General features: G+C 34.5%; 1 protein-coding gene across 1 annotated transcript; it reads right to left on the bottom strand.

Moving 5' to 3' along the window:
• Positions 1 to 530: 530 nt before the first annotated feature.
• Positions 531 to 2125, bottom strand: LOC149230034 (aquaporin NIP1-1-like). Its single transcript, XM_089381185.1, has 5 exons — positions 2021 to 2125; positions 1425 to 1649; positions 1070 to 1264; positions 857 to 918; positions 531 to 753 (listed from the first exon to the last, which is right to left on the bottom strand). Exons 1-5 carry the CDS (start codon positions 2123 to 2125, stop codon positions 531 to 533), a joined length of 810 nt encoding a protein of 269 aa, XP_089237311.1.
• Between the last annotated feature and the right edge of the window lie 22612 nt (positions 2126 to 24737).

Raw genomic sequence — 24737 nt, 5'->3', positions numbered from 1 at the left:
CAACGCCAATCTGTAAGGCAATCCATTCCAGACAAATCACATGGATTACATATTCCAACAAAATTACATGCAGATAATCTCAAGGGTTAATAATTCCAACAAATCTATTCTACGCAGATGGATACTAAGAAATCTGGTTGTTAATTTCAAATGGACATGGAAAATAATTACAATAATTTGTATCGTGTAAAAATTACAATCTTTAAGTCTACTGCAGATTTCTGGAATATTCGGGGATCCGACAGACACTCACCGTGCAAGAATTGTTGTTTGTACGCATATAAAGCAGAGATTTTCACATGTAAACTGTTTGTTTATATATATATATATATTCATTCAAATCCAAGAAATATTAAAAAACAGAGTGCAGTTCAGTTCACTTCATGGTTGATGGATTGCATTTTATACAGTAAGTCTCTATACACACATTTCACAAATCTTATTACTAGAGATGACACAACTCATTTTCTCGTCACTCGTCTACACTATGACTGGATACGCTATCGGAAATGTAACAAATCTCTATATTGTTATGTTGTTGATTCGGTGGAGTTCATGTCCTTAACAAATGACCGACTCTTCGTAATCTCCCTGTCGGACTTTTTCGTCTCGCGAATCATGTTATAACTCATTGCACCCTTCAGTGCACCGATTACAGGTGCAACCATGTATATCCAAATGCTTGTATATTTGTTGCCAGACACCGCAGATCCTATCGTCCTTGCCGGATTCATTGAAGCTCCTGAGATTGGGCTGCCAAAATGGAAAACGCCATTATAAACAGATTTGGAGGCATTGATCCTTGCAATATAAAATATCAAGATGAATCAGAATTTGGGCAGAGAAATATTAATACCCGGATATGGCTACATTCATTGCGATGGTCGCTCCAATTGCTAATCCTCCCAATTCACCCACCTGTAGAATTCGATATTCATAAACTTATTGTTACGACGAATCCACACTGTACAACTTTTCATCCTGCTACCTCTAATTGTTATCTAATACAATTAATCGGAGGAAACAAGTGTGAATTCTGATAAGCGTGGTTATAGTTAAGGAGATCTACAGCTTTTGTATCAGTGGCCACTGCAGAAACCACAAACACCAATAATGACGTAGTAATAATTTCGAAAGCGAAGGACTGCATTTCTGAGCCGGAAGGAACTGTGGCTCCCATGTATGCCACTTCTCCAAACATGAAACGCAGGGTAAATCCAGCAGATATTGATCCAAAAGCTTGAGCTACTATGTAGCCTGGAACCTGTACTTTCAACTTTCAGGTGAATAAAATCCCATCCGATGTCAATCCTCAAATTATATCTCATACATTTCCTAATCTCCATTTACATTCCAGGTACATTTTATTTGCTTATGGTTTTATTTGCTTATGGTATCAATGTCTGACAATATTGCATACATACCTGAAACCATGGAAATCTCTTCACAGCTGCAAGGGCCAACGTGACTGCAGGGTTTAAATGAGCTCCAGAAATATGGCCTATGGAGTAAATTACAATCATGGCCGCCATTCCCCATACAAGCGACACACCAAGGTGAGTTATGGAACTGTTGCTCGTCTTATCAACAACCAACGATCCGCATCCTACAAATATGAGGAAGAACGTTCCAATGAATTCTGCTACCACCTGCAAGTGATCAACGGTGATATCGGAGTTTGTCATTCTATCCGGACAACGGATGATTCTATCCAACATTTCTTCACAGATTCCAAACGTTTCTATGGTCATTAAGGGAACAGAAAATCAATATCATGGAACCAGTAATACATTAAGGGAGCAGAAAAACAATATCATTGGATTATACTGAACATGAATATGAGATACTGCCATTTTTTGGAGCTTCAGAATCTGTAACATTTCTGTAAGTCCAAAATTTTCTAGAAAAACATAAATGCAGCTCGGGCATTCATTTCGGAATAAAAAAACCAAGGATAACCACTTAAAAATTAATTGGGAAAGAATCTGCGCGCATAATTAAATCTGAATAATTCTGTTACCTTCTGAACAGATGGTAACAGTGAACCACAGCTTCGTCCTCTCCGACCCTCTTCCATAGGTATAACACCCAGACTTTGGTGAGCAGGAAGAATTTCCATAGCCATATTGAGGCTTTACACCACTGCTGCTCGAATTGTCCACCTTCAGAGAAGGGCTTCAAATTAGCATCTCCAAGTTACATTGATCTATTCTATTCATATATTTATAACAATGCTGCTTCGAGACTGACAAAATGATTTGTTGGCGCTTGTTCATCGTCAGCTATAATGGTTTGGATTGTTCAGTTTAGGCCTTGTTTGGAGGAAGTCATCGGTGATGAATGTTATCTGTGACAATTCTTGGGGAAAGATGAGTTGGTGCTGGTTGGTTGTTAGTTTGAACGATCAAAGCCTTATTTGGCACATATGGATGAGGTCATCATGTTATGGATGTAATGTGCAATTCAATAACAATTTGCAATCTCTTTGTTGGTTTAGTAGGTTGTCTTACATTATTTTTTTTATTTTTTTTAATATTATAATGCACATAAAAAGTTTATTTTACAGTTTAGTATGATGTGCTATCTTCAAAGTTGAAATTTTAATTGTGTAAACTAAAATAAAAATTTTAAAATAAAAAAATTAAATAACTATACAAAACAATAATGTCTATTCATATTGAATAAATTGAATCCCTCTTGATTCATATTAAATTCTTATTTAAAATAAATATATGCTGATAATTATTTTTTAATATTTTATTGTGTCTACGATACATTTAATATTTAACTTCAATATTTAACCTAAATTGCAATCCTAATATTTTATAATTATTTAATCCCTTGTAATGTTTAATTATTTTTAACATAAAAAATTTCATGTTGAAGGCGGACCATTCTAACAACTATTTTTTCCTCTCATCTTGCACATATGGTGTTGGTGTTTTTCCAAAGGAGGTTTATAAGGTCATTCTTATTATTTCGTTCTTTAGGTGGGTTTTTGTCGGAGTTGGGTGAGTAGGTAAAATTATATATGATGCAACATCAAAGAGGAGGCATACATAGGGCATCAATCTTCAAGGTCAAGGCATTTATCATGTGAAACATTAGGATATTGGAAAAGAGGTGGACCAACAATTTGCGAATTCTCCACGAAGAGTTGATTACCTTTTCTATTTGATTTTTTGGAAATTCATATTAGTCGGGTCACCCTATTAGTAGAGAAACTAACTCAGGATCAACGAGCCCCAAGGGTTAGCTCAGTTGGTCAAAATCAGTGCCTCTCTAGGTCACAAGGTCCATTTTGCCCGAAGCCCTTGGGGTTAGGCGTTGCTAGTGGGCCGCAGGGCTAGATTCCATTCGGGGTCGATCAGCCCAAATTTTTTCGTGGACCCGTTAACCAAGGTGTCCATGAACCACAACCAAAAAAAAAAAAAAGCTCGGGATCAACATTATAGTCGCAACAAATTTATTTCCTTTATGAATGATCTTCAACACAATCAGTGGCATATGATGGATATGTTGGCTTCTCTCCATCATGAGTAGAAAATGATCCAAGATAGGAAGGACCAATTTGAAGGCAGGTTGGCACATATGGAAGTTCAAGTGCATGAGTCCTTTAGTCCTCTTCCATGGTGGATGCTCATGTACTCGGTAATGCTATGGGTTAAGGATGATTGTTGGTTACTTTTGAGTTCTTGGACTCTTTTGGTTTGTTTGGGCTATCTCTATGAGGCTTCTTAGTTTCATTTTGTTGTTATCACTATCTTGTGGCTAACCAATCCAGTAAGAATAAGGCCCAAACATTTTTGGTCCAAACTTCTCATCATGTACTTTTAAGACAACTTAATAGAAACTATTGATTTAAAAAACATATAGTTTTTATTAATAAAAATAAAATTATAACTCAAAAACAAAATAATTATTCTTCCAAATTATTAAATAATGAAAATAACTTTACATTATATTTAAAATTAATAATGAAAACAACTTTGCATTATATTTAATTAATTGAGTTGAGAGGCTCATTCTACAACCCAGTAACCTGTCCTATAGCTTTTATTAATAAAAATAAAATTAAAAAACAAAATAATTATTTTTCCAATTTATTAAATAATGAAAACAACTTTACATTATATTTAAAAATTAATAATGAAAACAAATTTACATTATATTTACTTAATTGAGCTGAGAGGCTCATTCTACAACCCAGTATGATGTGTAACCTTGTCCATCCATCATTAAAATTGAAATTTTACTCATGTCCACCAAAATAAAATTAAAAAATCTATAAAAAAAAATTAAATAAATATACAAAATATTTAACTAATATTAACTAATTAAAAAAAAATATATAGGTGAAGAAATTAAATCTTTCTCGACTCATAATAAATTTATATTTAAAATAAATTTATAAAAGTTTTTAAATAAATTAATTTTAATATCTTTAATTAATAACTAAATAAACGTTAAAGATAATTAATATTATTTCGCAAACATTTGGTAAAATATTTGAATATCTTCACTAATCTTAATGGTCAAGAACATGTGCCTTGTTCTTGGAAATCACACGTTTAAGTTTAGAGGTGAGTAGGACGTTGTACATGTGAGCAAAATCTAGTTTGCATATATTCGCATGGCACTAGCTAGGGTAGTAGTAAAATCCCATTTATGATTACACGCTAGAAAGTGAGATAAATGATATACTTTATATTTTATTTGAGTTCAATATCAAAAACATAAAAGAAAAATAAAATATTTGGCATAGTAGTAAAAAATAAGTATAGAATTAATAAAATTAATGATTTATTTTTCTTAACAATGTTAATAAATTTTTTTTAAAATAATATACTCATGATAAAATTGGTTACCTCTATCATACTATGCATTCCAAAATATTACATCAACTTATTATAATTTTTCAATATACATCTAATGATTTTCCTTTTCCTATTATCACTGTAGATGTATTGGAGCTGTAAAATCAAGACATAAACAATATACAAAGCTAGCCATAACCCTAAAGTAGGGCTTTAGACCACTGCTGCTCCAATTGTCCACCTTCAGAGAAGGGTTTAAATAAGTATCTCCAGTTACATTTATCTATTCTATTCGTATATTTATAACAATGCTTCTTCGAGACAGACAAAATGATCCGTTGACACTTGTTGATCGTTAGCTGCAATGGTTTGGATTGTTCAGTTTTGGAGAAGCTACTAGTGATAAATGTTACTTGTGAGAATCCTCTGGGAAGAGATGATTTGGGGCTTGTTGATTGTTAGTATGAACGGTGAAGGACTTACTTGGCAAGTATGGATGGGTCATTGTGTTATGCATGAGGTCATTGTGTTATGCATGTAATTTTCAATTTAGGTAATAACTTGGATGATTGTTGTCATTATCTATATTATTTAAAGATGTGTGGTTTATTTTTTTTAAGTTCGGAAAATTGTATCTTTATTATGTCTAATATATTACTTGGGTTGGGGCGGGGAATTGAATAAGTCACTTCACATCAAAGAATGTTTTAACAAAGCACCCATCAAGGTCTATCCAAGACCTCATAAACAAAAATAAATAATTTATTAAATTGTCTAACATTACTTTATATTTATTTTAATATTCAATTATGTAATACACATAATAATAATAGTGATGACAAATTATTTGTCACAGTATATTTAATATTTTATATAGTATTTAGCTTCCATATTTAATCTAGATTGCAATTCTAAAACTTTATAATTATTTAATCCCATATAATCTTAAACTATTTTTAAGATGAATTATTTCATAGACTTATTAAAGACTTTTAGAATTTTAATTACGCATTTCCATCAATAATTATATGATTTAATTTTGATTTTTAAGTCATTTTTATAATAAATTATTGTTTTAAAAATTAATTGGTATGAAATATATATTTTAAAAACATTGTTTTCATTAAAAATATTAAACAAAATAATTATTCCCTAAATTTATTATTGATAACGATTTGCATTTTAAATCGTGAAAACAACTTTACATTATATTTGATTAATTTTTAAATCAATTCATTCAATTAAATTATCAAAATAATTTTGATTTTTTAATTAAATATAAAATATATTTAAAAATATCTTTAATTAACAACTAAACAATTTTAGTGATAAAATTTGTTAATATTATTTCGAGAAACATTAATATTTCATTATCTATAATAAACAAGATCATCAAGAAGATCAATTAGAAGTGGAAATAAAGAAAGAGAGAATAGTTATTAGTTATTATTCACATTAGAGTGTACACATACAGAGTATAAGACTCCAATAATCAACTATAATTATCCAAATAACTAATCATATGTAGCTTGAGATATTAAAGGTGTTTTAAGATATTATTGAGGTTGTCTCTAAGCTTAGTGAGTAGAGTTATGTTGATAAGAATCTCCCACTTAATCTTATAGCCATATAATTGTCTCTAGTAAGTGGTAGAAACTAATGCAAAAGTTCATATAAAATCCAATTCATTAATCTAATATTCATGGTCTGAAATCTCACGAGTGTCAATCAATATACACCCAAAAAAACAACCAAAAGATAATAGTAGAAAACATATATGGAAACATTTCTATATAACAAATGGGCCATATAGATTGTAAGTGTTCGCTAATGCAAGCCTGAGTCCACTGAGAGAAATGAGAGGTGAGTTGGTTACAATTCCAACACAATTGAAATCTTCAAAAACCAAGGATGTGCAATCTTTTAAGCAAAAGTGCAAACCTCTACCAGGTCAAAAGATAATCTCTATGAAGACTAACGATTGTTAGGTGAACAAGAGTGTTAACAAATCAGTTACAAATGGCAACATATAAAATAATTTAAAAAATATTCTATTAGAAAATGTGTTGCTTGACATCCCCATCCAATATCCCTGAAAACACTATGCATGTAAAACCTATAATGATGCAAGAATGAGTGAATCATAATCCTACTGAAAATCCCACTCAGAAGTAAACTAGGTGAATTCTTGGTACTTCCCAAACTATTGATTACATTTTCAAACATGTAAGTCGTCAATTTACAAGTGACTAAGTCCTCATATTACAAAATTTGGAAATTCATCCATCCATTCAAATATCTTGGAAATTCAAAAAAACATTATCCTCCAAATATTATTAAATTCTCAAACTCTATGTGAGTGATCCATGTCGCACCACTAGGTTTAGGATCAATCATTAATTAATACCCAAAAATTAATGTAAAAAGTTCAATACACAATCCTAAAGAAAGAAAAACATTCAAAATGAAAAGTAGGCTTTGAAGCTTGAACTCTAACTAACATCATTACTATCTCCCACTATCAATTGAAAGATGAGAACTCCTAGGACCTATGAATCAAAGAAAACAATATATCCCCCCATGAAAGTGGAAATTAATATTCGTGGGCCCAGTGATATCCTAAATCATGAACTACTAAAACAAAACATTCATGCCAATTTTTTATAGAAGCCTCTCCAATCGAGTATGTGTGTATGTGTCTCTTAACTCAATGATAAGATTTCTCCAACATATTAGCTTCCGAAATATAGTGAAATGCTTAATTCAAAATTATCTACTTTCATTAATTTTTTTTTCCTTTTGATGATTTTCTGAAAGTTGATTTGTCTTCTCACAAAAAAATACACAAAATAATATCAAAATAATACAATTATGTAATGCAGTCTACTGAATGACAATGTTGAAAGTGTTCATCTATGTCATCTAACTTAGCAACATCAACTGCATCATCAACAATTGCATCAAATTCATTATTTTTATTCTTTTCCTCATCATTATCCTCACCCTCACCATTATCCTCACCCTCACCTGCATCATTAGCATTATCATGAAAAACTACATCATGATCATCGTCCTCATTGAAATCAAGTTCCTTCTTACCATCATCCTTTGTATTCTATTGTAAATAATTAGAACGAAATAACATGCTTACAGATGTAAACGGTGTGAACAATTAAGAATATGAAAGAATTTATCATCACTATTTTCACATATTACTCTGAATTTGTTCCTCTTGAACTACAACTCTTCCTAAGGTTTAACAATGTCAATTAAATTATTCATAAGTATATCGTTACTTTATCCAATTCATCCATGTCATCATTACTTGCATATTAATTTTGATATTCTTGTTCATGTGCAATGATGGCTAATCCAAAAGTTATTGTGAAGGATTAAAAAATAGGATAAAAAATCCTAAGATTTCCCAAGTCATACATTAATATCCTATTTTGAAATTGAACGTCATCAATATTTTTGTGCACGTGTGCCTATATCTAGTTGCATGACTAAGTGAAGTTTTATTGGTATGAATAGTTGGTCCTTATGTATGAGTGGGTGTGTATAAAATTCTTTGATATTTACCTTGTTTATTTGAACAAGTTCTTCATGTACCAAATTAAATGTGTTGTGAAAACTACTATGTGTAGAAAAAATGTTTCAATCCAAGACCAATGTGTCCAAATGTCAAAATAACTATGTTTTGAAAACTACTACGTGTCGAAACAATGTTGCAATCCAAGACCAATGTGTCCAAATGCCAAATGGTGACTAATTATATACAAAACCAAGGGAATTCACTTATATTTTAAAGGTATAATACACATGAAATAATGTTGCACCTTAATACTTGAAAAAGGGTTTCATGAAACTCAATTGTTATCCTTATTATTTTTTTAAGGTCATAAAAAATATTGCTTTGACTCAAAAAGATTATTTAGATTCCAAATATTAGATCATACTTGAAGATAACTTGTCTTCCTGTGAAAGTAATAGTGTGATTACTTGCTTGATGGTATAGTTTTCCTTAATTGATGCTTTAGCTGGTCCTCCGTAACTATGTCTGCAATAATGGTCATGGTCTAGCCTGTTTGCTTGGTTGTGGCTCATAATACGATGACAAAGCCCAACCCTGTTTTTTGCAATCCCCAAGCATATGTGCCATTGCAACAGGGGCTTAAACACTTTTTTTATATGACCACAACCATAACTCACTCCACTCCAAATGACACAAGGCCTATCATTTTCCCCATAACCGATAGTATGAAATTTCCTCTCTTAGGTCTCATCTCCATTGCCACTGGTCTTGGTTTCGATGATCACTATTCTCCGAGATGTCCTGAGGAGTGACACAATAGATGAAAGGGAGTTTCCCATCCATGAGACATTTCAAATGATGGATCAACACATCGAACATCAAGACAACGCTAGTGAGGCTTCCTCATTACTTAACTAAGTTCCCAATTTCCCGATGGCTGATAAAGGTAGACAACGATGGAGATTTCTCCATTATCTCAAGCTCATTAATTGTAAGGACTGCCCATTGCTTTGTCACATAGCACTCACCATAGACCTCAATACTTCACTAGAGGGTAGTGGCGTAATTGCAACAGATGGGAATGATTCTCATCTATCGAGACCAGAAACTGAGGAGACCACCAACATTTGTCAAGCCAAACATTTCAATGTGCTATCCTCCACAAAATTTCAATTACTCTGATCCCAAATGGCTACCAAAGGAATATGGTAGTAATAACTTTTGTCACCAAACTATTTTTCCTCGTTATCTTGCTTTTAGGTTTGGAACTCCTCACCTTCTCTCTATCCTAATAAAACCAAGAGGAATTGTGTATGATGATCCAAATTTCCCTACAATTGAATACCTAGACTCCAACACTTCTAGAAAAACGAATCAACCATACAATATAGAATTAAGCAATCACAACATAATTGAGAAGCATATAATTGATATGCGAGGAAAGAAAAGAAAGACGCCATTTTGATGACTCCAAAAAAATTAAAAAATAAAACACATGAAAATTCCACATTGTTGGCATCCAGTTGTCTAAAGGCCCTTTTTTCTCGATCTTGGCTTAAACAAAATATATTAAGACAAAAAGAGGTTGGAACTAAGAACCACCTCCTAACCCTCCATCTATCATTTTTTTCGAAGCTAAGTTCCATTATACTAAATATATGATTTACATTTGTCCCGTAAGGAAAATTCTGTGTAACCTTTGAACAACATATGTTATTCTCACTAAATATCATGACCAATGACAATTACAAAAATAAATTGTTCATGCAGGGTAAAATAAAATTATTTGATAAGATGCTCTTGCATCAGAATACCAAGGAAGAAATTTTTTTTCCAATAAGTCCTGAACATCTATGCCAAACTTGTAAATTTCTATTGTTGTCCTCCAATTTTCATCTTCTATTGGTTGATTTTTCTAGTTGACCAAGTACTCAAAATATTATTTCCTGCTAGTCCTCTTGACCACCCTCTTTTCTAACCCTATTTCAATCTCTTTATGAGTTGTTCTTGGTAGTTGGCCCTCCCACCCATAGGTTTGGTCTTCATCATCTACAGTTGCATTTTATTCCTCCTTAAAGGAATATAGATATGCCACTTTGAAAATTGATGAAATCCTAATATCTTTTAGAACCTCTAGTTCATAAGCATTGAAGGAAAACATCCTTAGGATTTTACATGGGCCAATTTTCTTAAGTTTCATTTTCTTGTGTGTCCCTCTAGGAAACCTTTCCTTGATGACATGAGTCCTTACTAAGTCTCCAAACACAAATTACATCTACCTCCTTCTATCTAACTATTGTTTCTACTTATTCTTGGCTTCATGTAGTTTTTGGTTGACTATCTCTTGCAACTCCTACATATTTGCTGTAAAATATTCACCTTAAGCACTCCTGGTTTCTCGTTTTCCCAGGTTCCTAAACTCATAAACTCATCTTTTGTGTATTCCATATATTATCTAGAATGGGCTCATTCTATTATTTCTATTGGAAGAGTCATTATAAGAAAATTCAGTTTGAGTAAGAACTTGGTCCCACTTGTTGGGGCGTTCACTTGCAAAACATCTCAAGATGTTTCTGAGCCTCCTATTCACCACCTATGTTTGTACATTTATTTATGGGTGGTAAGGTGAATTGTAATTTAAATTAAAGGCTATTTTCTTCCATAAGGTCCTTAAAAAATGGCCTATAAACCTCATATATTAATCTAAAACAATGTTTCTAAGCAAACCATGCAATCTTAAAACTTCTTTGAAAAATAAATTTGCAACACTAGTGACATCAATGGTGTTTTTGCAAGGTATAAAATGAACCATTTTAGAAAATCTATCCAGAAACACAAAATAGAATCATTACCTCTCTGTGTTCGAGGAAATCCTAAGAAGGAATTGATGCTAATAAAATTCTAAGGCTTGCTTAGAATGGGTAATAGTTGGTACAACCCTATGTTTTCCTTCTTCTCTTCGAATATTGGCACATGCTACACTTTTCCATGAATTTCTTGACTTCAACATACATACCTAACCAATATTAAAAGGAATTTAATGGAGAAAAAGTCTTGTTAGTCCTACAGTGTCCTAATAGTCCTCCATTATGTTTGTCCTTTATAAAATTATCTCTAATCTTTGTTGTTGTCCATTTCAATCACTGGTTCTCCTTCTTAATGGTCTTGACTATTGGTGCACATATAGTGCTAATATTTATGACAAACTTCCTTTAGAAACGAGCCAACCCATGAAAAATTCTTACGTCATAAATATTCCTTAGAGAACGTGGTTCCTTGATAGATTTCACCTTCTGTGGATCCATATTTAATCCCTCTCGAGAGATTACAAAACCCAAACAGACTAATTATGTTTTCATGGAGGAACATTTCTTCAAATTTATTAAAATTTTCTCCTCCTGTAACTTTCTCAACGCCAATTTTAAAAAAATTAAGCATTCTTCCTTTTCTTTTCTATAAGTAAGAATATCATTTTAAATAAATAATTACAAATTTTCCAATAAGATCATTGAGAACTTCAGTTAGAAACCCCATGAATATGTTGGGTGCATTTTCTAAGCCAAAAGGCATGAGAAGCTATTCATACAAACCATCATTCGCTTTGAAGGTTGTCTTCCACTCATCTCCCTCTCTCATCATAATTTGATGATATCCACTTTTCAAATCTATCTTTGAAAAATAATTTGCACTATTTAGATGTTCCACTACATCATCCATACGAGGTAAAGGAACTATGTACTTTATTTTTATCTTATTTATTTCTTTTGAGTGAGTACATATTCTCTAGCTTTCATCCTTCTTTGGACTTAAAATTGTAGGTACAATGCAAGGGCTTAAACTCTCCCTAATTATCCTCTTATCAAACAATGATTGAACTTGATTTATAATTTCTTTACTCTCCTTGGGTGCCATGCTATAAGCTTCCTTTTTTGGTAAACTCACTCTTGGGATTAGGATTATATGATGGATTATGTTTTTAACAAGGGATTGTTTATTTGGTAATTCATCCACAATTATATCAACAAAAACCATCTAATATATCCTTGAATTTCACTAGTAAATCATTTAAACTAGTTCTGGTAAGAACTACCTTGGGTTTACCAATCAAGGTGAAATGGAATCCCTTCTTTTTTATCTCTTGTAGGACCTCCCTACCACCCATCAACAACACACTAGGAACAACTTCTTCTTTAGCTCCTTCATATTGTAAAGGAAATAATGTATGCATGTGACCATCCTTCTCAAGTGTGTACGTGTTCCTTCTACTATCGTGGATAAATCTCTTATCAAACTTCCATGGGATTCCTAATAAGATATGACAAACATCCATAGGAATTACATCACACAATTTTTCATCCTTGTATCTTCCAATTTGAAAATCTATCCTATATTTTTCATTTATTGTGATTTTATGACCTTTTGTAACCATGAAACTTTGTAAGGACGAGGATATATTGTTTTGTTTAAACTTAATATCTTTACCATTTTAGGGGAGACTAAGTTTTCTTTATTACCTATATCAATTATGACTTTACAAAACTTACCTTTAGTCTTTCACATGGTCTTGACTAGACTTCTCCTTTGGGTTGGTTCTCTAACTTGCTCCTCTAATTTGATCAACCCTCTCTTCATCAACAAAGATTCCCCTGCTTCAACAGTTCTCCAATTACAACTAGATTCTCATTCTCCTCATTTTTTCTGCAACATTAGCACCTCTTTAGCCCACTGATGTGTTATCAAGATATTCCCAAGACATATGTTCTGTTTTCCCATGTATTAAACATCTACGCTAATAGTCTCTCCCTCGACCTCTACCTATGTAGAATTATCTTTTTCCTCTTTACTCACCTTCTCTTGGTTATTGAGTGTTGGAGATTCTCCTCCTCCTTTTGTAGTTTGTATTCTTTCGACTCTTCCATTCTACTTTCCTTTCCCTCTTGAAGGACCACTTCCTCGATTCTTTAAATCTACTTTTAAGTAATCTTCTCTTCAAGTTTGAAAATAGCTTGGTAAGCATCAACAATTATGTACAGAATCAAGATACCAATCTCATATTCAATATCATACCTCAAGCCATTAAGATATTTGGAAACATTTTCAACATTCTCTTTAATATGTCCATCTCTAATATTCAACTTATAAAATTAATCAATATGTTCCGTCATTGTCATAGACCTTTGTCTAAGGTTTTTCAATTGTCTAAAAATATTTAGCTGGTAAAATTTGGGTAGGATCTTGTTGTTGATATTTTCCACCATTTTGTTCTAGCTTATGATATTAGGCTTATTGTTCCTTTTTTGGTCAGCATTCACTTCATCTCACCACAAGGTTGCATGTCTTTTTAGCCCTATAACAAGAAAATTTACCTTTTTTTCTTCATTTACTTCTTCGTAGTAAAAATTCTTATCCATGGAATTTATTCAATCCATTAATTCAACAACATTCAAATTACCTTCATATGCAGGTACTTCCATCTTCAATTTGGAACCAAATTTAGTTATCATCCTCACCATTTTCTCTTTTGTTGATTCTCCTCTTTCATATTCTTCACTGGAATATTCTTCCCTGGCTTCACTTACATCTCCAACCTCAACTCCTCACTTCTCAGTAGTTTCCATTGCTGCCAACCTCTCCTAAATGTGCCTCATCTCCTCCTTTAAGGTTACATTCATTTAAGGAATCCTTCTTCCCACAGGTGTCCTCCAACATGGTCCTTTATTCCTTTTTACCATTTCTAAGAGATAATTTTGCTCTGATACCACTCTGATGGGGTACTGAGTCAACTTACACACTTTTTGTTAGCCGATCCTCACTAACTATGTCAGTAATAACAAAATCCCTAGGTTTTTTTCTCGTCTATGGTTTGCAATACCACAATAAATCCCAACCCTATTCTGTGCAATTCCCAAGCTTATGTGCCCTTGTGCCAAGGGCTTAAACACTTCACTAATATGAACGAATCCAGAGCCCTCTCCAATCCAAAGGCACTAAGCCCTATCATTTTCCTTGTGACCAAGAGTATGAGGTCTTGGGTCTCAAATCCACTGTGACTGGTCTTAATTTTGAAAATCACTAATCTCCCCAATGTCCTGAGGAGTGGAAAAACAAATGATAGGGAGTTCCTCATCTATTGATCTCGTCAAATAAAAAATAAACGATCGAACCTCAAGATGATGCTAGCGAGGCTTCCTCACTACTTAACTGATTTCTAGGCCATCTGATCGCTAACAAACATAGAAGGTATAAAATATTTCTCCATTGTTTGGGGACGATTAATTGTCGAGATTGACCAACGCTTCACAACACTATGCTCACCACATGTACCTCAATATTTCATTAGAGGGCAGTGGCAATGACTACAATTCAGGGGAATGGTCCTCATCTATCAGGATCAGCAACTAACGAGACCACCAACATTCGCTTGGTTGCACTTTTAAATGGGTTCTTCCATGTCGAACTTCAATTACTCTAATCCCCAATGGCCGCAAGCAGAAGACAATAGTAAGAACTTCTATCACCTAATTGTTTTCCCAGTCTTCCTGAATTCAATCCAGTAACTCGTCACCATCTCTTTGTCCTAATAAAACCAAGATAAATTTTGCACAATGGTTTCAATTTCCCTGTAATCAAATCCAAAGACTCCAACACTTCTAGAAAGACTAATCATACACACAATATAGAATTGAGCAATCACAAGATAATTGAGAATCATATAATTAATACGTAGGAACATAAAAAAATACAATAATATAATCACTCTAAAATAATATTACACAAAAAAAATTCTACTCTATTAACATATGATTGTGATGACATACTAAAGCATTATTTTCTTGATTCTAACCTGAACAAAATATCTCAAGACAAACGAAGTTATAACTAATAGTCACCTCTAAATCCTCCATGTGTCCTTTATGTAGAAGCTAAATTTTAGTCTACTAAATATATTATTTACATATATACCATAAGGAAAAATTGTCACAACCTCTAAATAACACATATTATTCTAGCTAAATATCATTACTTACCACAATTACAAATGGACATTGTTCATGTGAAATAAAATGAAGAATTGTCCTAAGATGCCCGTGCATCACCTTAGATGAGAGGCCTTTAAATATATTTATTTAATAACATATGTTTGAATATGTTTAATTAAAATATAAGAAAAAATATACCATAAGACATAATACAAAAAATCCTAAGACCTCCTTTTTCATTTTTGTTAGATCTAGAAAACAATACCAAAATTAATTTTACTAGGTTCTATAAATCACTACATTCAATTTAAGATGTAAAAGACCTTATAATACTAGAAACAACTCATAAGTCGTCACAATTTCCACAAAATATTATAATGTGAAAATTAGAATACTATCTTTTCTAGATAATCCAAAATATCCTTATACTTTCCATCCGTAGGTGAATTACACCAATCCATTACAATAAAAATATTTGCAGGCCTTGAATGAACTTTATAACTCCTAGTTAAATTAAACTAATTCCAAGTTATAAATTTGAATATTCCACTCAAATGGAGAAACAACATGCTTTCTAAAATTCACATTAACCAATCAAAATAGAGATCTTTGAAGAAAAAGGAAAAGATAAATATGAAGAAGCATTTGATTGCATTCCAACTCTGATTTCAACAAACCTTCCCTAGTCAATGCTAAATTAACTTATTAAAACCCTATTTTAAAAATAATTCTTTTAAAATAACATTAAATGTGAAAATATGGTCATGGATAAAAATGCATCTCATAGTCTCGGATGCAGGTGATAAGTGAGGATAGTGAGGTGGAAATCGACTGGGTTGGCATGTGGTGAGACCACATGGCCTTCCGTAGATTGGCACAGTGGTCCAAAATTGGCATTCACTACAGCCATAAATGCACTTTACGCGGACGCCATCTCCAACCTGTTAACCGTCACCAACCTTGGCTCTGTGCAAACATGAATCCTCGGGAGAATTTCACCTTTGCATCTGTCCATCAACCTCTGCAAGCTCTGCCAGTGCAATGCCTCTGCCCTCAAGTCGCGGTAGCACCCAGCTCCTGCACAACCATCGAGAGATGCTGCCACCTCATTTGTTGCATTGATTTCAGCCCTAGCATTCACTTCACCCAGAGTCTGGATTGCCATTCTATCTTCCCTTCGGCCCTGGATGTTACTCCCTCCTCTGAGCAGTCCACTAGTTCAATTGTGTCTCTGCACCACATTGGGCCCAATTCCGAAAGGAATTCTCATACTCCTGCAGATAACATGCCAAGAATGAGACACCGTATGCGTAGCCGCAAGGGTGGGAGTCGAGGGATCCTGAGTCGCCCCCAACATTCTCTTGCTTCGGACACCACTTCCTCCCTAGAATAGCAGGCCCCCGGGCATTACCCAAATACTCACAGTGGAAGAGGACGCCTCCACTCGGTGCCCCCTGCCTCGCCTCTCAGCAGCTTCCCATCCATTTCTGCTTCGTCCCCAAGAGGCACTCCACCCCTTCCTCAGATTCAATCCCAGATTACCCAATTCACCTTCTGCTCCACCCTGAACAAGCCCATCATCACGAAAACTATATCCATTCTCTTTCATGAGGCAGAGCAGATCACTGAGGAATAGGCCACAGAGGTTGGTGGACGCACAAGTGCAATTGCGGAGTAGGGAATATGGGTGGTGGTAGCACCAGAGTACTTGGGGTATAGGACATTGCAGGTGGTTGGCACACCACAAATGGTTGCAGCCACACCAAAGCCGAACCAAATATGGCTCAGATGAGCCTCCAAGAGGCAGGGGAGTGGAACAATGAGCAGAAAAAGAGACGTGCAGAGAAGGAGGTAATGGACCAACATGCAAACGAGGTAAGGGACCCTTCCTAATATTTCATCGAGGAAGAACACCTGGCATTGCAGGCTGGCAATACGGAGACCTTGCCATAGGCAGGTGGCGACATGGAGGAGTACAGGGGTTTCATCATGGAGGAACACCCACCGTCTTCACCTTGTTCTTAGTCTGCCACCTTGCTTGTCGCGTGTCCGCCACACAGTATTTCATCTGTCTACCACTCAGCTTGCCATGTATCTGCCACACAGTCTGCCACTCAGAATGCTACATGTCTCAGGTTTTTTGGGACTCTGATTTCTATTTTTTGTTTCAATGGGGTTTCAGGGAAAAAACTTTGGGTTTTCGGCTCTTTAGTTGGTTTTTTGTGTCATTATGAAAATGATAACAAACTGGGTGCTTTTCTAGTTTCCCTTGCGTGGGCAGCAAGCTAATTTTTTGAACTCCTTTCTGTTACGGACTGGTTTCCCTTCTTGGGCAGTCCAGATCTAGACTTTGCTATTTTTTGCCATTCCTCAGGCATGGTTAAGTATAGGCAAAGACCTCAGTGTATGTTATCTTTTTTTCAGTAATAGAATTAGCATAACTTAGAAAAAAAAAACAATGCATCTCATAGGGAAACTACTCCATTGAATCATATATATATTCTATAATTTAGTGATTTTTTAAAAATCCCTTAATATTATATTTATATAATTTTCTTCACAAAGTAGTAGAAAATAAAAGCTTCTAAAAATTCCAAATATTTAATCTAATGTTCATGACTTTAAACTTGAGGAAGGTGAATAGATATACATTTATAAAACCAACAAAATTTTATTGCAAAAATATGTATAGAAAAAAATATATATAATAAATGAGACAAATAAGTTGTAAGTGTTTAGTAATGCAAACCAAGTCCAATGAGAGAAAATATTGATGAAAAGTGAGTTGGTACCAAATTCAACACATTTGAAATCTTAAAATTTAATTATTTAATGTTTTAAGTAAAAGTGCAAACCTGTATTGGTCAAAAGACCATCCCTGTGAAGTCTAACAACTATTAGTTTAACAATTGTGTTGATAAATACCAACACATAACGTAACTACCAATAGTCTAGAAAATAAAAAATAGTGTTTCTTGGCATATTAATCCTATATCCTTTAAAATACTATGTATGTAAAACCTATAATGATTCAGGAATGAGTGAATCATAATCCTATCAAAAATCGCATTAAGAAGTAAATTATGTGAATTGATGGTACTTCATCCATCCAAAATTCATCCATCTATAAAAATATCTGAGAAATTCAAAATTCATCCATCTATAAAAATATTTGGGAAATTCAACAAACTATCATCCTCCTAATATCATCAAATTTCCATCATCCTAAGAAATATCCAAGTATTAAAGCCTAAATAAATGAATCCAAAACTCTATGTATGTGATCCATATAAATTTCATCAAATCTAGAATCCACCATCAATTAGTCCCAAAAATTAAAGTAAAAACTTCAGTACACGATCCTAAAGAAAGAAAAATATGCAATATAAAAAGTAGACTTTGAATGTTCAATTATGACAAATATCATTGCTATCTCCCCGTATCAGTTGAAAGGTGAGAAGTCCTAGGACCTATGAATCAAAAACATCAAAATGCCCCTCCATGAAAGTGCAAATGAGTAACCATTTTATCATTGAGTGTATGTTGAACATTCAATTCAAAAGACTACATCAAGTGGGCAAACTCATGCCTTGAATTATCAATTGCTAAAACAAAACATTCATGTCCATTTTGTTATATAAACCTTCCAAATCAAGTATGCTTGTACTTGTCTCTTAACTCAATGATAAGATTGCTCCAATGAATTGGTTTCGAAAATTTGTTGAAGTACTTAATTCAAATGTATATAGTTTCTCTGAATCCTCTATTTCTTCTTAGGAATTTATAAATGATGATTTTTCTTCCCTTCTATAGTACATGGAGTTATATCAAAATAATGCAATGTAATGTGGTCCACTCAATGACAATGTTGGAATTGTTCATATATGTTATCCAATTTAGCAACCTTAAGTGCATGATCAACAAATACATCAACATCATTATTTTACTCTTCTTCCTAATCATGATCTTCACCATGACCTGCTTCATTAGCATTAGTGTTAGTGCCTAGATTTACCTCAGGCTGAAAAGGTAGGATCCAGGGCCAACATCAAACTACGCTCAGCCTGGTAGCTAGCCCTACCAGGTCAGGAGAGGGCTCTCTCCAGGTCAATATCAACAAATTATGATCGATGAGGGCTTGAGATGACTAAAATATCTTCTGATTTTAGGCTAGGTATATGTGCAAGAGAGTTTTATTGAATAAAATAATGCTTTGTCGGCTCAGATGGAAAGATAGATTTTGGGTGCAAGGATTGAGGCTCAGTCTTGCAGAGATCTCAATGGCGCAAGGTAGGCAATTGTTTTTGGCACTTCAATTTGAGTGAGATGGAAGGATTTAGATAGGTGAGGTGCTGAAGAGGGCAAGGAAAGTCATGGATCCTCTCCAAACAGCTGAAAACATCAAGAAACTAAAGCAAACCTCAAGTAGAGCACTGCAATTTCAATGGATTCTACTTACACTCTTGTTTGTTTAGTTAAGAAGAAGTAAGATAGAGAATGGCATACATTACACATAATAACATTCACAATTACAAAGAAAAGCACTATGCCAAGAAAAATTGCCACATGAATCCCAAAGAGTGCTACAAATCCTGGTCTCAATTCCTTAGCCAAAATGAAAATTTAAGTGTACAATGTAGTTCCTTTCTTTTTCAAGAGTCCAACCATGCTAATGACTAAAAAACAACATAATATAGACAAACATAGCTCATCCTTGCCTCTAGGGGTCGAGCTCACATGCTTAGGAGCTGATCCAACTGATTCTAAACTAAGAACTAGAAACTAGGCAACATAACAACATGCCTCTAGAAACAAGGGAACTGATTCATTCAGTTTCAAACAACCTTTAAACTCATGAATCTATCTCTACAAGTGAAAATATAACATATTTACACCATGATCCATCAATATACATTTAATTACATCACAATTTTGCCATTAGGAAAGTGAAAAAGTCAAACTAGCCAAAGTTGGGCGAAAAACAGAGCAATACTTGGTCAAACTGGCAATTTTTCCTCTATGCGCCGCACCTGATTCTCTATGCGTAGTGCCTGTTTGGACCCAATTTTGGAGGCCTTCCCAATGTCCAAATTCACTACAAGTGTGCTTGCTGGAAAGGTCTGCCTGTCTACTTTCCAACCCAAGTGGAATTTTTCAATTTGGCCTCCATTTGTCCCTCCATTCAATTCTCCCAACACTACTTCCTGTGTGTCAAAATAGGGGCAGTGAGGTCATTTTTTGAGTGCTTTTGACCTTTTTGAGGGCTCAAAACCTGTCCAAATTTCTTGGCCATTGGTAGTCAAGCATATTTTTTCATGACAAATCCAGAGATGTTGAGTTTTTGTCATTTGGAGGTTTCCATCAAATGCGAGCGCCAGGTGGCGCGGCGCATTAGGTAGAAAAGCCTGTTTTTGCTCAAAAATTTCTGGTTCCACACTTTATATTACTATTACCTGAGTTCCCGCACCCATTGGTCATGTCTCCAGCACATCTGACTGCACCTTTTCTGTGTTAAAGGTGCGGACCACTGAGTGCGCCGCGCCACTACCCAGGTTCACTGTGCCTTTTTTCATACCAGATTTGGAGGCCTTCTCGATGTCCAAATTGGGCACGGGATAGCTCGTTGGAAGCTTATTGAGTCCACCTTCTAACCCAACTTGAATTTTGCAATTTGGAGTTCATTTTCCCTATCAAAAGTCAAATATCCCAAGACTGGTCAAAATGTGCAAAATGAGGCTGCCTCAAGGCAGAGTAATGTTGCAGTCAACTTTTGAAGGTCTTCCTCAACTCCAAATTGAGCACATGATAGTTCATTGGAAAAATATTTGTGTCTAGTTATCATTTGACTCATCATGAAAGTCATTTTGCCAACAAAACTAGGAGAAATCTTGATTTTCCCAACGTCACTTCAGAGGTGCATCAATTCTCTCGAGGCAATTGTATTTTTGACATTTCTCTAAAACCATGACAACTGTGTAAAAAGTGAAGGGGGTTTTTCTTCCTTGGCCTATTCTAGACAAACACCTCTCTCGGTTTTCCAAAATTCATCTTTTCTTGCTCAAAAACATCATTGGAGTAAAACCTATCCTAATGTGTCGAACAGGGGATTTGTTGAAATGAAGCGAAATGAAGGGGATAAGGGGCTTCTAAATTCTTGAGAAAATTTTGAGAAGTAGGGAGGGATGCTAGAAAGCAGAGGAAAGTGGAATTTCAAATATTGAGTGAGGGGAAGGGGTCCAAAATGGAAAAACACAGGTCTAGCCTATAAAATTGCCAAGTTGTAGCAATAAACTAGTGTTTGTGCGAAAATGAGGAATTTGAGGGATATCAGTGATGGGAAGTGTTTAATAAGGTACATTAAGGATAGGGGAAGGTGTATGAACATCATGATACAAGTTTTGCTGATGATTTGACCATCCAAGAGAAATTACCTTCAAAACCCTGGGAGAGGGAAATGAACCTTACCTAGGCGCAACTGAAGCATGATCAAGGTGTAAAATAACCCATTGGAACCTGACATGATGATGACAGCCCTCTGAATGATGGTACACTCAGTTGAATGGTGACATGGACCGACATTTGGACAAATTTGAAAGGAGTGAAAACAAACCCTAGACCTAATAGCTAGTGACCAAATTTTGCTTGAAGACTCACTGAAATGACAAAATTTGACCTTGACACCTTAAAATCATTTTGTAAGAGCATGTTTGATCACTGGTGGAAGGCTTCAAAGACTGACACTAACATTGGCTCCAATGGCGATGGTAGCTCCTGGAGGTGCCAAGAACCGCAGATCTTTGGGAGAGAAGACAAGTGCCTTCATCCATTGGGGAATGGAGTCAATAACTTCAAGATACCCAAAAACCAATTACTATGAAACTTTGAATCAAGACTCATAGTTGAACTGACTAATTCAAAAATGAAACAAGACTCTCAAAAGCTAAAACTAGACACTCAGCTGAAACTATCTTTAAACTAAACTGACTAAAACAAAAAATGGCTCAAGCCTGACTTAACTGAAACAAGTACTTACAAAGCTTTTAAAGGGCAACAGTCCATCGAGATTTGAGGGCTTCAAATAATGACAACAACTACCTGCTTACTGATGAAGTATGTACAATCATGTGAAGTGGGCCTTCCAATGTAACCAATCCAACAAATGGCTACTCAATGAAATTCTACTCTCACTTTCCCTGAGCAGGTAGAACGATGTACATGTAAGCAACTCACAATAACAAATGAAACCAAGGCTTATGATAACGAACCATGCAACATTCATCTTCTATAGTGCTTTCAAAAGAATGCCGAAGGGATCTTGATAATCCTGAAGCACTATCTTGTCTTGAGATCCAGCAGCAAAAATACAAGTACTCCTTTTATTCTGATCTGAAAGAACGATTGGTTGCCGAGTGACAGGAAGGCATAGAGAGGTATAAGCTTCTGTTATCTGAGTGTTAGCTGTAAATTCCTCAAGCATAAAATTTTTTGGCATATTGTCTCTCTCAGGCTCATATTCCTCAATTTCATGGTCAAGGTCATTCTTAAACAGAAAACAATCTTCCAGATTATCAAACATGATAGCCTTATCATCTTCATGAAAGAAAATATTATTTGTTTGCTAATCTATAAAGATAATTACAAGACTATCATCATTTTCAAAAGAATAAAAAGTTTCACCAACACCTTCTTGACCATGTGCACACTGTAGATCTGCATTAGCTTGGGCTGTAATATGACATTTTAGGAGTTGATCTATTTCATTTTCAGATGAAGGAGATAAAAAATTTTGTTTCCTTTTGCTCAAGCAAGTGTTGTCTTCTTGAAATAACATTTCAAAACATGAAAAACCTGAATTATAGTCCTTAATTCCTTGATCTTCTAAAATTTGAAAACATTGTCGATCGTCTTCATATGACATGGCAATCAAATTATCATTTACCACTGAGCTATTGAAAGAAGATTTTTGACTTACTTGAACAAAGGTCTCATCTTGTTTTTCATGAAATGACTAGATTACCTCCTCATGAAGGCTTGGGTCAGTAACTTTGTCTTCTTCATTCCAGATAATCTCAACAAAAGAGCTCTCCTTCATGGGATTCAAAACAAGGTCGTCTTCATCATCATGATCTGAATCTAGATCTGAAATAACCGACTTGACTTTATCACATTCTGAGATTGAAACTTGACTTTCCTGCATGTTGTCTTATTCTATGGACGGATCTGAAACAAAACCTTCTCTTTTATCATCTTCCACCGTACTAAGATCTTGATCCTACTGCAAATTTTCCTGATCATCTTGATAAGTATCACTCTCTTTATGCTGCTGAAATGGATTTTCATATAGGGCTTCCATGATCTCATCATCCATGAAGTCATCATCTTCATAAACTTTCTCAAGATGTTCAATAAAACTATAAACATATTTGCAATAGTTCTGAACTAAATTTAATGATGGATAAGATTCTTTATACCTTTCAAAGAACATGGCATGAAAATGATTCAGACAGTAAATACAAGCAGGCGGAAAACTTTCATACCAAGATCAGGATTCACCTTCCAGAGTGGCCATGAATATCTTCATTAAGCAATCTTCAGGCAAATCAACCTTCAACTTGTGAATATGTATGTGAGATCTAACCAGATGTAAAGAAGCATCATTCCTATCATCATCTTTAAACATAAGCAAATTCCTTTGCCAATTTAGCTTTGGAATTTTATTTGGAAAACCTGGAATGTGATCTCAGCTCATGGGAGCATACCGTTGAGCAAGGAAATCCATTTTGATGACAATGAATTGACCAAGAAATTTTTCAGGCTACTGGTTCTTGAAGAGTAGAGTCACCATAAAAATTCGGAACCTTGGGATTCTTTGACATTGGAGTCGCCAGGTGAATGATTTCAACCTTCCTGTGTCTAACTGCTGTCCACCATCAACAATCAGATTTGAACTTGATACATGTACTAGGTCAATTCGCAAGTCAGATGTTCTGTTTATAAGACTAGATTGGAGATTAACTGAAGCAGCGTTTATCTACTTTCGTTGATGCAAAGCAAAAGCATTTCGAAGGCTACCTGGCATAACTTCAAGCTCCGTCTGTAGTTTATAAAGCAAGAACACTAACAAATAAATAAGCTTTTCTTCCCCAGTATGGTCGCCACTATGTTAGTGCCTAGATTTACCTAAGGCTGAAAAGGTAGGATCCAGAGCCAACATCAAACCACGCTTAGCCTGGTAGCTAGCCCTTCCAGGTCAGGAGAGGGCTCTCTCTGGGTCAATCTCAGCAAATTATGATCGATGAGGGCTTGAGATGACTAAATATCTTCTGATCTTAGGCTAGGTATATGTGCAAGAGAGTTTAATTGAACAAAATAATGCTTTGTTGGCTCAGATAGAAAAATAGATTT

This window comes from Pinus tabuliformis, chromosome J (genome assembly GCF_031772625.1).
Source record: "Pinus tabuliformis cultivar Carrire ecotype Pingquan chromosome J, CPIR1, whole genome shotgun sequence".
NCBI lineage: Eukaryota > Viridiplantae > Streptophyta > Pinopsida > Pinales > Pinaceae > Pinus > Pinus tabuliformis.
Note: the sequence above shows the minus strand (reverse complement) of the source record. Positions and strands in the feature narration are given on the sequence as shown.